The sequence below is a fragment of the Sminthopsis crassicaudata genome, chromosome 5 (genome assembly GCF_048593235.1).
Source record: "Sminthopsis crassicaudata isolate SCR6 chromosome 5, ASM4859323v1, whole genome shotgun sequence".
NCBI lineage: Eukaryota > Metazoa > Chordata > Mammalia > Dasyuromorphia > Dasyuridae > Sminthopsis > Sminthopsis crassicaudata.
Window position 1 is genome coordinate 197,213,010 of NC_133621.1, and position 16,291 is coordinate 197,229,300.

The following is a 16,291-nucleotide window of genomic DNA, read 5'->3' on the forward strand; positions in this document are numbered from 1 at the left end:
GATATGAGACTTTTTGGAACTGTCTATAGAATTCCCTTTCCCCCCACCTCAAGTTTTCTATTTTCCTTTTGATCTTGGCTATATTTATTTGTTTTATTTGTGCAAAACCTTTTAAATTTAATATAATCAAAATTATCCATTTTATTCCTCACAACACTTCTGTCTCTTATTTATTCAAAAGTCATTTACCTATGCATAAATCTGATAGGTAATATGTTCCATGTTCTTCATATTATAATATCTCTCTTAATATCTTTACCTTAGTAAATGGTGGAAGATACTGGTCTGTGTCCAATTTCTACCAGATATCTATCGAGCTTTTCCAAGAATTTGTAACTTAATGAATTCTTATCTCAAATATATGCATTGTTTATACTCGTGATCCCCTACTCCCCCCCCCAAAAAAAAAGGTAAGATAAATGCCTCCTTGTATCTCTTCTTTGGGGTGAATTTTTGTCGTAATTTTGCAATGTTTACTATCAATTGATTTTTTTTTTTTTACATTTAATATGGTTGATTTTATATATATTGTTTCCCTGATTTTGCTTACTTTGTTTCAATTTCTCTTAAGTTTTTCTGTGTTTGTATTCAGCTTTCTCTTCATATTTTATACATTAATATTCTGTTACATTTGTATATCATTCAACCAACATGCATTTATTTATTAAGATCTTGTTAATTAGCATGCTAGTTGGGGGATGAGGGAGTGATAACAGACAGAAATAAAGTTCTGGCTTCAAGGAATTTATATTCTGATGAGGAAGAAAACATGTAAATCAGAATATAGAATAGATGGGAGGGAACATTAAAGTGATGGGCACTAGCTGAGTGACTTGGTTGGGGGGAGGGGAGATACTAGGAAAGGCCTCTCTGAAAGAGGTGATACTTGGACTTATCTTAAGAATCAGATTAGGAGAAGGAGAAGGATGGAGAGCAGATGGAGTGTGGAGTATGATGAACAACAGCAAAGTAGGCTGGCATGGTTGGATTGTAGAGTGCAAGGAGAAGAGTAGATTAAATGCCAATGAAAGGATTTCTATTTGAGGTAATAATCACAGGAGTTTATTGTGTATTGTGCTTATATGTTTGTACCTATATTTTAAAAAATCAATTAGATAGCTGGGTAAAGGATGGATTGAAGTAGAGAGAGACTTGAGGCAGGGTTGACAATTTTTAATATAGTTTTTTTTTCTCATTACATGTAAAATTTTAAAACATTTGTTCTTTAAAAATTTGAGTTTCAAAATTTTTCCCTTCACCCCTCATTGAGAATGTAAGCAATTTGATGTAGGCTTATACATGTACAGTCATGCAAAATATGATTCCTTTTGTGAAAGAAAACAGACACAACAACAACAAAAGACAAAGTTTTTAAAAATTATGCTTTAATCTGCATTCAGATTCCATCAGTTCTTTTTGTGGAGTTGGATACTATTTTTCATCATGCATCCTTCAGAATTGTCTTAGATCATTTGCTGGGTATAGCTAAGTTATTCAAAATCAAAACATATGATATTGCTATTATTGTGTCCAATCTTCTGTTCATTTTGTATCAGTTCACTTAAGTCTTTCCAGGCTTTTCTGAAAGCATCCTGTTCATCATTCCATCACTGCCATAATAATATTCTATCACATCTTATATTACAACTTGTTCAGCTGTTCTCTAATTGATGGGCAAAGGATACCACTTTGAAAATTAATTACTGGACCATAATTTGTTTAGCCATTCCTCCAAAAATGGTCATCATTTCCTTCCCTCTCGTTCTTTTATTCCTACTCCCTGCTGAATGGGGCCATTCAGGAAGCATTTGTTTTATGGGGTCTATCATATCTACTCTTACTATTTATGATCCTATTCAACATCCCCATAAAACATCTCTTTTAGCTACCATTTCCCTCTATATTCGGTTCATCTTGATAATTTATTAAGCGTCTACTATGTACTCTGTGCTAAGTGCTGGGATGAATATGAAGAAAGACATTTCCTTCCCTTTAGGAGTTTATTGTCTAGTGGGAGAAGATAACAAATAAAAAGAAGTTTAGTAAGCTGGGAAGGAAAAGGAGACACTAGGAGTTACTCTGCCCAAGGTAATCTTGGTGTATAGAGTTGAAACTAACCAGACCTGCAGATGAGAAGTGGAATAAGTTGACAATTCAATTTCTGCCCTTTTTGAAGGAAAGCTTTGGGAGAAATTTAGTTCTGTCCTCCAGACCTCCAGTCACAGGGAAAAGGAAACTATTTCTCTCATTAGACCGTAACCTTAAGGGCAGGCAATTCTTTGTTTTATATTTATATCTTCAGAATCAATCTGATTCCTTGGCACATACTAATTCTCAAATACTTTCATTTATTCATTATATTATAAAATAATTTTGTGATTCATAATAATTATAATTGTATTTCTGTAGTACTTGAAGATTTCCAAAGCACTTTTCCTTCATTGGCCTTGTAATATAATTATCACAAGTATGCTTATCCTCATCTCCTTTTTCATATGAAGAAATAGATTTATGGAAGTTAAATCACTAGTAGTATCAAATGATTAATGAGAATTCTTATTTGTTTCCTGACCCCAAATCCAGAACCTTTCTGGTTATCCCATAGTGCAGAAGTATTCAGGAAATAAATGTAAAATATACTTATCCTAGAATATTCTAAGATTTTATTGTCATGCCTGTGTTGACTATGCTATGACTAAATTCTCATTTTTAATCTTCTCAAATTCTTCCTTTACTTTTTCTCTTCATCTTCCCCTTCCCCTTCCCCTTTTTTATTTTAATTAAATTTTTTTACTTCTAAATTTTATTTAATTTTTCTTTTCCTTAGGGCTACACAACTGTTTTGAGAGAACATCATCCCAGAAGAGGGAACAGAAGGAGAAACATCTTTGTAAAAAAGACCTTGGTATCCCATGAACGAAACAGCAGATCTCGTATCGGGGTGCAACAGTACTCCGGAGCCAGTTATACGGCTCAGAAAAGGTTACCAATTTGATGTTTCAGGAAAAGGTCATAATGATAACCACCAAGGAGAAGATCTGGGGCCTCTTTTAGTGGCATCTATTCCCTGTTCCCAGTTCAAAAAAGTAAGTAGGTGATAACAAAAGAGTTGCAATTAAGATGGCATAAGGAATCTTAGAAGATCATCATTTAAAAATGATCATGACTTTGAATAAAAGAAATCATTAATAATTGTCATTTTTCAGGGTAGGAGATTTTGGTTTAATATCTTGTGAATTATCTTGGAAATTATGATGTTTTCTGTAGGTTTTCCTTCTTGGAGATATTTTCACTTTTTTTTTAATAACAAGTAGAAGTGGTGATTACAAGGTTGTTCATTGTGTTGAACACTGAATTTAAACTCATATTGTGATCATCTAGGACAGATTAGAATGTAATTGTAAAGCTAGTTGGCTGTAATAATTAATAATTTTTTCACAGTAACCCACCTTCCTCTCTTGCTTATGTTTTGATTATGAAGTTCCTAATAGACTTTTGGAACAAATACTGCCAATTGAGGATAGTACTAGCTATTGAAACTTGTTTACTGGACATATCTTGGTGTCAGCACAATTTGGAAAACAGAAGGAATTGCTTCTTGAGATTTACTTTTTGTCTATAAAAGGGAAAGAGCAGTTTTAAACAAGTCACATATAGAGCAAACAAAACAAAGAGTTATAATGTGAGAATAGTGGGAAGAAGTTAATTTTGTAGGTAGTTTATCTCTTTAATTTTATTTGTGTGCTCAGGAACAGTGATACTAGCTATAAAAACAAAGTATACACTGAAAATGTAGCATACTGAGTGACTGTCCATTTTGTTTGGAGTGTTCCTGTTTGGTTCATAGGGGAGGCATCCATCTTTTTTTGGATAAATACCTCAATGGTATTTTATTTTTCCAAATACATGCAAAGATAGTTTTCAACTTTTTTTTTTTTTTGGTTGAAGCAATTGGGGTTAACTGGCTTGCCCAGGGTCACACAGCTAGGAAGAAGTGTTAAGTGCCTGAGGTCGGATTTGAACTCAGGTCCTTCTGACTCCAGGGCAGGTACTGTATCCATTGCACCATCTAGCTGCCCTTCAACATTCATTTTTAAAGATTTTTGTGTTCCATTTTTAGTACAATTGTAACCTAAATATTGATGACCAGACACTCAGAACTTGAAGAGAACTCAGTTCTCTCCCATATTTTGTAGATGAGCAAATAGAGAGAAGTGGTATGATTTGCCTTTTGTCATAATGAATAAGGAGTAAGTCTGGAATTTCCACATGTTTCTGTTGATGCTAAAACCAGTTTCCTTTTCTTTCTACCTTTTAAGCAAAATTTCTATGTTGAAATCCATTTTAGTACTATATGTCTATATGTTGTCTCTCAAGAAACCCAGTGCTTTATGTAAATTATTTCTTTCAATCATTAAATATTAAGTGCCTACAAAGTATGCCTATGCATACTATTCTCCATTTCACCAATGAAGAAACAGAAGCCAAGTAACTTGCTTTACAGCACATAATAGAACAACTCAGATCTCTAAACCTCTAGGCCAGTGTTCTTTTCCATTAAACTATACTAAAAGTTGCTTTTGCTGTTGTAGGTGGCTGGTGATTATAGTATCATAGAATCATTAATGAAAGGCACTTGATAACTAAAAACAGTCTGAAATATTCTGTCGCTTATATTTGACTGGTTTATAGTATGTAGTAAAATACCATTCAGCAAATATTTATCAGGAAGATAGTATGTGGTGTTCATTGTGTTATCTATGTTCTTCCTTTAAGCTTATGGGTCCTGCATGTGTAAGTATCTTTTTTATACTAAACCTGTTCTTTGAGATCTCTTATCCTTTGACTCATCTGCAATTACCCAGTGGATATCTTACTCATTCTGGCTTCACTTGTCTTCAATTTCTGGATCTACTAAATCTCTTGATGGTTACTTTAATGTTTCACCACTTACGCCCTCATTTCCTTGATTTTGCTTTGTTTTTAACCTACTGATCTTCAACCCATGTAAACTACACTGTTCATTCTCCCCATTCCACATGCTAAGTCTTAGTAGAAAATCCTTTTTGGATAAAATCACAAAATTGGACTAATTTAACCCACTTCAGATTTATGGTATATAACTTCAGCTGGGTGTAATCTTTTTACTTTGTTTTCATTGATTCCCTTTCCAAGTTTTCCCCAGCTCTACAAACTGTCTTCAACTTTCATCCTATAATTTTTACTGACTGATCATCTGTATCATTTCCCCCCCCTGTTATTCGTTGGCAATTCCTTCCTGTTAGTCTCTTTCTCCTCTTTGAACTCAGTAACTTCACTTTCTATTGTTTCTCCTGTCTCTCTGATTCTTCTCCTCTTTCCAACCCATTCAGGTAGGTATTTTCCTTGGTCTTTTTCTCTTCTTTCTTTATATATTATCCTTTGGTCATCATACTTGATTGGCTTCAGTAATCACTTTTCCAAATCCATATCTCTAGCTTGGACTTCTCCTAATCTCCAGCTTTTCTTTTCCAGTTGCCTATGGGACATCTTTCTTTGAATATCTTATCAAATATCCCAAATTCCACATGTTCAAAAGTTAACTTTACCCCTAAAAACACTTTCCTTTCAGATTTCTCTTGTTTCTTTTAGTGGAACTATCATTTGCTTTGTCTCAGAATTCCAGTGGTAAACTTTTAGCTTAACTATCAGCATTTTAAATGACTTGTAACCTAGAGTAGACTTATGAACCCTTTTTAGCAATTAAATATCAGTTTGACAGCTGTATGAAAAATGAATGGGAGAGATTGGAGGCTAGAGACTCATGGTCAATTAGTTGGTGAACAAATATTATGTACATACTATGTGCCAGGTATTGTGTTAAGAACAGAAAATGCAAAGAAAGATAAAAATAGTCCTTTTCTTTAAGGATCTCACATTCTAAAGAGGGAGATAAACACGAAAAGATATGTAGAGAATAGATGAAAGGTGATCTTTGAGGAGAAGGCACGAGCACAGAGCATTCCACAGAGTGGGGTGGAGGGGAAAGGAACAATTAAGAAAGGCCTCCTACAAAAAGTAGGACCTAGGCTGAATCTGAAGGAAGCCAGGGAAACATAGGGGATACAGAATGTGCCAGGAATGGGAGCAGTTAGTGCAAAGGTATTTAGACAGTGGGATATTGTATGTGAAGAACAGCAAGTAGAAAGGAGAGTACAACAAGAATGTAAAGGTAGGAAGGAGCCAGGTTGTAAAGGAATATAAATGCCAACTAGAGAACTTAATAATTTGTCCTGGAAGTAATAAGGAGCCATGGGGGCTGGGGTGAGGTGTTTGGATGGTGGTGGGGAGATAGTTCTGTGCATTGGGAAAAATCACTTTGGCAGCTGATTATTGCAATAATCTAGTAGTGAAGTGATAAATGCTCAATGTGGTAGTTGAGTGTGTGGTGAAAGGGTTGTATGTAAAGAGATGTGAAGGTAAAATTGTAAGACTTGATAACAGATTAGATTTATGGGGGTGACTTACTAAAAAGTTGAGGATGATACTTGAGTTTTTAAGAACCTGAATTACTGGTGTAATTGGAAAGAAGTAGTAGTTTGGGGGAAAGATAATATGTTCTATTTTGGCCCTGTTGGGCCAAACCTGTTGAGTTTGAGGTGCTGCTAAAATCTCCTAGTTTGCATTTTTAGGGAAGATTGAAGAAGAGGAATAAGGGTGTGATTACTCATAAGGCAGACCTATACTTGGTTTGTTTTTCAATGAAATGGAAAACTTTATAGCTGGAAGGAACATTAAAGATCATATAGCTTAACTCTCATTTTATGTAGAAAGTACTGGGAGGATAATCTTGGATTCTCAGCCAGAATTTTATCCATCTTGATATTCTCATTTTGCTTGATTGATCTTTTCTCTTATGTTTATTCCATTGTAATTAATATTTTAGTTTTTTGTAGCATGTTTTATCTTTCCTATATCATAAATTCCTTCAAGATTTTATTTTTGTTGTTCTACATGCTAAACTATAATGTAATAAGAATAGAGAACCAACCCATTATTTTGTTGGCATAAGGCACATCTAGGTGAGCAGCAGATTTCCTTCTATTTAAGCATGTTGGCACCTCCTCTCTGCAACATATAATCTTAGAGAGTTGCTTAAAGCAGTAAGAAACTATATTATTATGTCCCAAAGAGTGACACATTGTTAGAGATAGGTCTTGAACTCCCAGGCCTTAAAGGATGACTCCACTATATCAAATTGTTTCTTCTTTTGAATGCTCAATTCAACATATTTACTGAACTAAGTTGAAATAATTGTTCTTATTTAAAACAAGATTTGGTTTATACCCATCCTTTCAAAAACATTTCTGCCTTATTAAAAAACTGTCAATTTTCTTGAATATTGGATATAGTATTGGAGATAAAATTGATAAAGGAAAATGTTAACTCACTTGGCCCTCAGATTTTTAAGCCAAGAGATCAACTTGTGTTTGCTTTAGCTAATCTCTGTAGAATTAGAAAAAGAAGATGAAGTACTGGGACATTTAACTATGTCTTTTCAGTTTTATAGATACTGGCCAGTGGGAATCATGCCCACAGTCTAAAAATATTTCCATAAAGGAATCTAAATTACTAGGTATGTTGACTTTTTGCCTTTATGTTCTTGGGGAAATTTTCTTAATGTTATCTTTTTTATGATAGCTATCTTTAAATATTTAAAGGGTTATCATGTGGGAAAGGGATTAAACTTGTTCTGATTTGGTGTAGAAGATACAACTTGGAGTAATGAGTAGAAGTTGAAGAGAAGATGAGGTTAGGAAAAATTCCGAACAAGTAAAAAATGGAATTGCCTATCTCAGAAGGTATTGAATTCCCTTCACAAAAAAAAGCAGTCTGTATATGTTTAAATTGTAATGAAGAATTAAGCATCTATTAGGCAAGATCACCTCTTAGGTTCTTTTCAATTTTAAGTCTTTATTATTCTGAGGCCATAGTAGAGGAAATGAACTGGGAGAAACCTAGAAATGAGGATAAGTGATTTCATTCAATAAACATTTATTTACTAAACACCTACTTTGTGGTAAGCAGTATGCTAGCCAACTGGTATATAGAGGCAAAATGAAAGTCATCATTCCTCAACTTACCAAGTGCTATTCTCCTGAGGAAAGTATATATAATTAAATATAAGAGTTTTGATTAGGCTTAGAAATTGGAGGATATGGAGAAACAGGAAGGTAGAATATTTTGATGGATTGCTGAGAAAGAAGTAGAAAATTAGGATTTGAAGAGATTGATAGCCCAGGAGGACAAGAATCATTAGCATCATTGGAAAAGTTCCTGAAGATGAAAGAAAGGAAGTTGATATAGAAGGGAGTACTGAGATGCTGAGCTACCTGAGGAAGATTTAGATTTATTGCTCTTCAGGGGAGAGAGAGAGAGTTCCAGGGGATGATGGCAGAGGAAGAGATTGGAATGCCTACTTATAATTCTTATAATAGGTAATAACATATTTCATTGATGGTTACTTGTTACCAATCAAAGAAAATATTTTGCATCTCCCATGTTTGTATTGTTTTTAGTATTTATTAAACAATTTTTTTACCTTACTTAAAATTTTTTGAATTCCAAATGTTTTCCACAGCTTATTGAGAAGGAAGCAATGTGATACATGTAAATTCATGTGAAACATAATTTCCTTAATAGTCATATTGTTAAAAAAACAAAACAAACAAACAAAAAAAACAAACCAAGAAAAAAAAGAAAAGCATTATGCTTCAATCTTTATTCAAGAATCCTCTCTCTGGAGGTGAATAGTATTTTTCATAATAAAGTCTTTTGCATTGTTTTGCATCATTGTATTGATCAAAAATAGCTAAGGATTTCATAGTTGATCATCATTACAATAATGTTGTAATTGTGTACAGTGTTCTGATTTTGCTCATTTTATTTTGCATCAGTTCATATAAGTCTTCCCAGATTTTTCCGAAACCATCTTGCTCATCATTTCTTATATTCCATCACAGTCATATACCACTTCTTCAGCCATGAGCAGCCCTCAATTTCTAGTTCTTTGCCACCACAAAAACAAGATCCTCCAAATATTATCCCCAGTGGTTAGCACATTGACTGGCACATAATAGGCATTTAATAAATGTCTTTTGATTGATTCTTTGAAATAAACTAGGTGGAAGGGGGCAGCTAGGTGGTGCAGTGGATAGAGCGCCAGCCCTGAATTCAGGAGGACCTGAGTTCAAATGTGGTCTCAGACACTTAACTCTTCCTAGTCACTTTAACCCCAGCCTCAGGGAAAAAAAAAAAAAAAAAGAAAGAAAGAAAGAAAGAAAGGAAGAAAGGAAGAAAGGAAGAAAGGAAGAAAGGAAGAAAGGAAGAAAGGAAGGAAGGAAGGAAGGAAGGAAGGAAGAAAGGAAGAAAGGAAGAAAGGAAGAAAGGAAGAAAGAAAGAAAGAAAGAAAGAAAGAAAGAAAGAAAGAAAGAAAGAAAGAAAGAAAGAAAGAAAGAAAGAAAGAAAGAAAGAAAGAAAGAAACTAGGTGGAGACAATTGAAATAATAGAGTTTATTGAAAAAAGAGGAAACAGGAACATCCAGAGAATATGCATATAGGTAGTTTGTGAGAGATTACAAATAGAAATCAATGAACATTTTTTTTAATAGTTACCTAAAAATAATTCATGCATATTGAAACTACTTTCCAGACCTTTTTTTAATACAATAGTTTTTGAAAACTCATCCCATTATTTCTCTGTTGATAAACTTACATCAATCTAGGTTCATTGATATTATGTAGCATAACATTGGCAGAACAATTTATTGAAGTTTAGTTCCAATATATATACTTGTTCTTGGCAGGAGCTAAGGAATTATAGAAATACACTCTTTAAAAACCATGCTTTGTTAGAATTTAACTTCCTTAGAAACATGTTATGTTACAATTTAATTCTCACTTATCTGTACAGGAACATTTTGAGTTTAGTAATAGTATGAGGAGCCACTAAAGGAAGTTTATCTTTTCTATAAATTTCCTATATTCTAGATAAACAATGGATAGTTATTTCTCTGCTGTTTATAGACTTGTAATCCCATTTCTGTTGTTCCTTAATATACATCCTAGGAATTTTCTATCAGAACTCCAAACTGTACGTTTTGTTTATTCATATTCAAGAAAACTTTTTTTTTCTTAAATCTTCAGATACCAAGATTCTAATAAACTATAAACTTAGTAAATTTACTTCATTTTTCTGTTGGCTTAGGACTTTTCTGTTACCTTATTTTGAGCATAGTAGAAATATTGTTTTTAACCTATAAAGATAAAATGTTGTTTTTTTAAATATAATTTTGTTTCCAGTCTCTGTTACTGACTAATAAACTATATGGAACATTTCTCTGATTGCAGAAGTCTGAGGAGCATGAATGCAACAATGGACCATCCCAAGAAGATGAGGGATTTATGGGCATGTCCCCCCTCTTACAAGCTCACCATGCCATGGAAAGAATGGAAGAATTTGTATGTAAGGTAAGATGGACGTTTATTGTTATCTCTGTTACTTTTGTTATTTTAAGTCAAGAACTAATAAATATCTCAACTTTTATATTTACCTTAGTGGTAATCTTTGGTTTTTATTGATAGAGAAAATGTACCAAGCCATTTCAGAGTACAATATATATGCAGTTGCCTCTAGCACCCTTCTTAAAGGTTGGACTTGTAAATAAATTTTTTCCATATTTATTCACCTGTATTAATGAGCATGCAAGTGAATTAAGACTAAATAAATATTTTGGAATGGTAGATAATGTTTGAACTCAAAGAACTTTAAAATGCTTACACAAGAGGCTCATTAGAATCTGTTCTGACAGAGGATGTGGGTATGAAAATAGTTTTTCATTCTTTCTAGAATTTCTCTTATTTGAATAGAATTTTCCATCTGTTTTTATGCCCAGCTGGTGTTCAGTTTAGTTGCTAACAGAGGCCATCATTTCCAAACTAACCCGATTATCATTTTCTTCAAGAGTCTTGTCTCTAAAGCTTTTTGTTTCATTTATTGTTCTTTTGATTATCAGATCTTTTTTTGGAGAATATTTCTTCATAACTAAAAATAGCCAAAATAGGATCATATTGAAAGGCAAGTTGTTTAGCGGAAATATTCTGAGACATCAGTTGTTCTGAAATCTACTTGTTCATATCATTGTGGTTAAAAAAAGGCCCTGGAAAATAGAGTTTAAAGATAAACCTAAATCTAGACCGTATCCATCACTGCCCATCAATTGTGGAATGACTGAATCAAGTATATGAATGTTATAGAATACTATTGTATTATAAAAATTGATAAAGAGAACCTAGAAAGACCTGAGAGTTAAATGAGCAAACTCAGGAGAAAAATTTATATAGTAAGAGCTATGTTTTATAAAATATCTTTGAAACATTTAGGAACTCAGTCAACACAATGACCAACCATAATTCCAGGGGATTCATAATGAAACTTTACTGAGCCTAGTGATCACTCAAGTATAGATGCTTAGACTTTTTTCTTTTTAAATATAGCCAGTGTAGAAATTTATTTTACTTCACTTAGTACTTGCTTGTAACAAAAGTTTGTTTTTTCTTGTTATCTTATAGGCTGGAGAGGGAGAGAATATTTAATTAAAAAAAAAGTAAAGAGCACTTAAGTCCTTAGGATTTTTTTTTTTTAAGTACGTAAAATTTTCTTTCAGATTTATTTATATAGAATCCTGGAAAAACAATTTTAAGGGTGGGGTGGGATTTCTAAATATATATTAGGAGCTTTGAATGTCTGTTGTCACTAGAGAAAGGGAATGCAAAATAGTACTTTCCTTTTTAGGAATTTCTGTCCTGTAACAAATAACGTGCAATAAATATTTCTTTTTTCAAGAAGGAAGTTAAGGTTACTTAGTAGCCTGAAAAAAATCATGCAAGTAAGCATCTAGTTTATGGAGACCAAGAATTTATAGATCACTTGGGACATTATAGATGAAAGTAGTCTTGCTTTTTTTTTTTTTTTTTTTTTTTTTTTTTTTAAGCTTAACTGAGAACAATAAGTGAAGTTCTAATTGTTAACCGGAAGGGGGAGTAAATGGAGCATTTGTTTACAATTTACATTGTTAACTCTAAGTTATGACTGAGAATCAGTGCTATGTAGTGACAGAACAAGACTAAAAGTAATCCTGGGTTCCAGTCTTAATTATCTCATAAATTAAGTTACCTTATACAAATCATTTCAGTTGTATTAGATGATCTGTGAGATCATTGTCTAGCTTTAAGAAATTCTAAACCTAGAAATGAGTGGAGAATAAATTTCAAATGGCAATTGTAGTATACTGAACTGAATAATAGTGCTGTAGCAATAGGACAAAAAAAGAGTTGGTTGTTTAAACATAGGCAAAGAATTTATGATAGAGAAGAAAATAAATGCAAGTCATAGGCTGACATAAGCCCTAGATTTTTGGAAAACAGAATTCAGAGGAACGACAGGCAGGATTTCATGCATTAAAGTTCTATAGGAGAAGTTAGTGCAAGAGGAATAGAAACTTTTCAAGAATGAAAATCTGAGGAAACAAAAGGAAACTATTAACAAGGTACCAAAAATAAACTGAATTTCCTCAAGAGATTGATACAGATTCATGTCATTACAAATCAGGTTAGATTTTTAAAAGATATAAACAAAAGATGGAAGCAAGGGCAGGTAATAAAGAATGATCCTCTGTCATGTTCTGGGTAAGAACTGATTCTGTTTTGGATTACTGCCTTTGGGTATGCCATCTTAATGAAGCCAGCTAGTGCAAATGCACATAACTCACACTTATTTGTCCAGTCCTAGGCCATTATGCACATACACATCTCTAGCTTTCCTCCTCTTGTTCAAGGAACAGTGATTAAATCAATATACTATCTTTGTTTCTGGATAGGAAATGTCTATTGAGCCTGATATAACTTTACTCAGCTTTTTGATTTCTTAGGCTCAAATACTTTTCACTGGCCATGACTCTATTATATGTGTTGTTATCCTGTACTATAATACCGTTTTCCTTGAGGACAGGAACTGTCTCACTTTTTGTATTTATTTCTCCACCACATAATTAATTGCATGGCAAGTAATAGAAGTCAAACAAATGTTATTTTTTATTCATTCATAAATATATTAGTCTTGTAAAAATAGTATCTGAGCTAAAGTTCAGTAAAATTAATCTGGCAAGGAAAATTAACAACAAAAAGTGTTTCTGAAGGTGCATCCAGGGAAAGAGAAGAGTAGATGGAATGATGCTAACTAGTGACATTCAGAAGACAGACCTGCTTAATTCTTAATTTTGCTTCTGTTTTTATCAAGGAGAATGACCATTGCACTAGAAATTTCAGAACAAAAATGGCTTCTAGTTGATCAGTGCCTGGCACTGTGCTAATTTCTGGGGATACAAAGAAGGACAAAATGTAGTTCCCAGCCCACCAGAAAGTTATAGCTAAATTAGTAAGGAAGTTATCAAGAAAACATTTAATGGTCTTGATAAAATAAAGTTATCTGGTTTTCATGAATTATATCCTTGTATATTGAAAGAAATGATGAATGTGAATGATTGCTGAGCCATTCATAGTGATGAATGACAGTGAAGAAGGGAAGAAGTACTTAGATTACTGGAGGAGGATGACTGTTGTTTTCATCAAAAAAGGGGAAAAAATCAGAATCTATAGAGAACTACAACCCAGTGAGTTTGACTTACATTCTTGTGAAAATTCTAGTTTGAAGAAATTGTTAGTAAATACTGTAAAAGGAAGCAGGGATTGTGAAGAACCAGTATGGCTTCATTAAGATGCAAGCATGTGATAAGGAATGTTTTCCTTAATATGATAAAGAGCAACAATAAGTAGAAAAAACACTTTCTTAATTAATATAAGAGTAAACAAAGATGCCCTTTTTCTCCACTATATTTAGCATTATTCCAGAAATTCTAACAATAGCAATAAAACAAGAGGAAGAAATTAAAGATATAAAGACAGGCAAAAAGGAATCAAAACTACCTATTTGATGATAAGATGATGATTAATTTTGAAAAATTTAGGGAATTTGTATAACAACTAGTTGAGATAGTTAATACAGTAAAATATCAGAACACAATTTAAAAATATATAAATAGAAGTGTACTATAAATATATTTATATCATATATATATATATGTAAATACAAAATATAAAATGTAGAAGTCAGTAATAGAGAAATCTCATTTAAAATAACTTCAAAATGCATAAAATATCTGTGAGCTAATCTACCAAAACCCATTCGATACTTATATAGATAAAATTATACATGATACTTCTAAGAAATAAAGGCCAACTTAAGTATTTAGTGACTATAGTTGGTTATTGTAAATAAAATAAAAATGACAGTATTTTAAAAGTTCATCTGCAAATTGAATGTTAAAACAACAAAACAGACATCAATGAAAAACCTGAAAAGATATACATGGGAAATAACACTTCTAGGTTTCAGACTATGTTGAATAAATTTGAAGATATAAATTGTCTAAGATTGAATTTCCCATTTGATAAAAACTGTATGGAAAACTTGAAAAATCTGGCAAAAATTGCATTTAGACCACTATTTTATGCTATATTTCTCAATAAATTCAAACTGAGTACAAAATAGGAAAATTTAAAAATATTAAAAACTGATCATAATTCTTTCACAGCTGTCAGTAAATAGGTAAATTCTTATCTAAACTAGAAATTGAGGCAAATTGCAAAAATGGATAATTAAATTATACCAATATGAAAAGCTTTTTCATGAATGAAGTTGATACAGCTAGGATAAGAGGTTTTTTAAATCAGATATCTTTTAATTAAGTTCTGACATCCAAAATTTGTAGACAGTTGAAAATACCATAAGAATAAAGGTTGTTTCTCAGTAGATAAATGGTTAAAGGATATGAATAAATATTTTTCAAAATAATTACAAATTATTGATGCTTTGGAAAGAACATTATAAATAACTAATAATAGAAATTGGAAAAATCCAGATTTCACTTCTTACCTAGTTAATAGCTACATTTTTGTCATCATTTCTCCATAATACTTAATTTAAGATAAAACAAGTTAATGGAATTTGTAATCTCCCCCCATGTTGTAATTCACAAATTTAACCAAATAGAAACAAGAAAATAAGTTAATAACTTAAGCAGAATTTTAAGAAAATTACAGATGATCGATCTCTTGCACTTACTGAATGGGAATTTACATATTAACATATATGACATTTTTAATAGCAGTTAGTCATGTTTTGGGCATAAAAACATCAAAAATAAGACAAGACAAATACTAGACACATCACTTTCTGATGTTTACAATGTACTAAAAAATATTCATTAAGGGCTTTTGAAGACATGAAAAAAATTAACTGAATTCTAACCATTTTAAAATCAAATTGAAGAAATAGTAAAAAAAAAGGTTCATAAAAGAAAATTATAACAGTCAATATACTAAAACTGTTACAGCAAAAGCACTGGGGATATTCTGTATCTAAACACTTTGATTAGCAAAAGAGTAGAAAAATAATGAATGCATTGGGCATGAAAGTAAACTAGAATAAATCACAGATCTAGCTAAACAAAAAAGGGTAGAAATTCTGGAGAATTAAAGTATATTGAAACACTGAAAGAAAAACCCCACTAAATTAATAAATCTAGAAGCTGATTAATAAAACAAAAAGCTTAATCTCATTCTTTTTAAAGAGGGGAAAATTATAAAAAGTGAAAAAAATTCATAGTATTTGAAGGGGAAATAAAATACTCAATAACAAAAGAAGAATACAGACTATTAAAATAACCTAATATGAGAGAAATGTAATAATGACAACATAAAGAAAAACAACTTTGAAAAACTTTACAACTCGATTCTTGAATGAATGACAACATAGTTCTAAACCACTGAAGATGAACTAAGCTTTCTTTCTTCTGCCAGAGAGGTAATAGGCTTAAAATTCAGAATAAGATGTAAATTTTGGACTTGACTAATTTGTTTTACCAGATATTTTAGATACCTATTCAATATGTGGGTGAGGGTGTGGGAGTGGGAGAAAATCTTTGAGAAAAATAAAATGACAGAAATGTTTACTTGCAAGAAAATGATATATTCAGTTCTGCTTTAACACTTGTTTTGAAAATGCACATTTATTCCAACTTAATTGATATAGTATGAAATAATTTGAACAAAACATGAGTTTTTTGTTTGTGCAACTTTATCCCTAAAGATTCACAATAAGCACAGATTGCAACTATTCTAATCTCTACTTCCA

The 16,291-nt window shown here is 32.1% G+C and overlaps 1 protein-coding gene across 2 annotated transcripts in view; it reads left to right on the plus strand.

Moving 5' to 3' along the window:
- Positions 1-16,291, plus strand: part of ADIPOR2 (adiponectin receptor 2) — a 58,818-nt gene that overhangs the window by 22,238 nt on the left and 20,289 nt on the right. For both annotated transcript variants that reach the window (XM_074269390.1, XM_074269389.1), the window contains exons 2-3: positions 2,828-3,086; positions 10,390-10,509. In XM_074269390.1, the coding sequence (XP_074125491.1) occupies positions 2,913-3,086; positions 10,390-10,509 (294 nt within the window). In that variant the 5' untranslated portion in view covers positions 2,828-2,912. The remainder of the gene's footprint in view (positions 1-2,827; positions 3,087-10,389; positions 10,510-16,291) is intronic.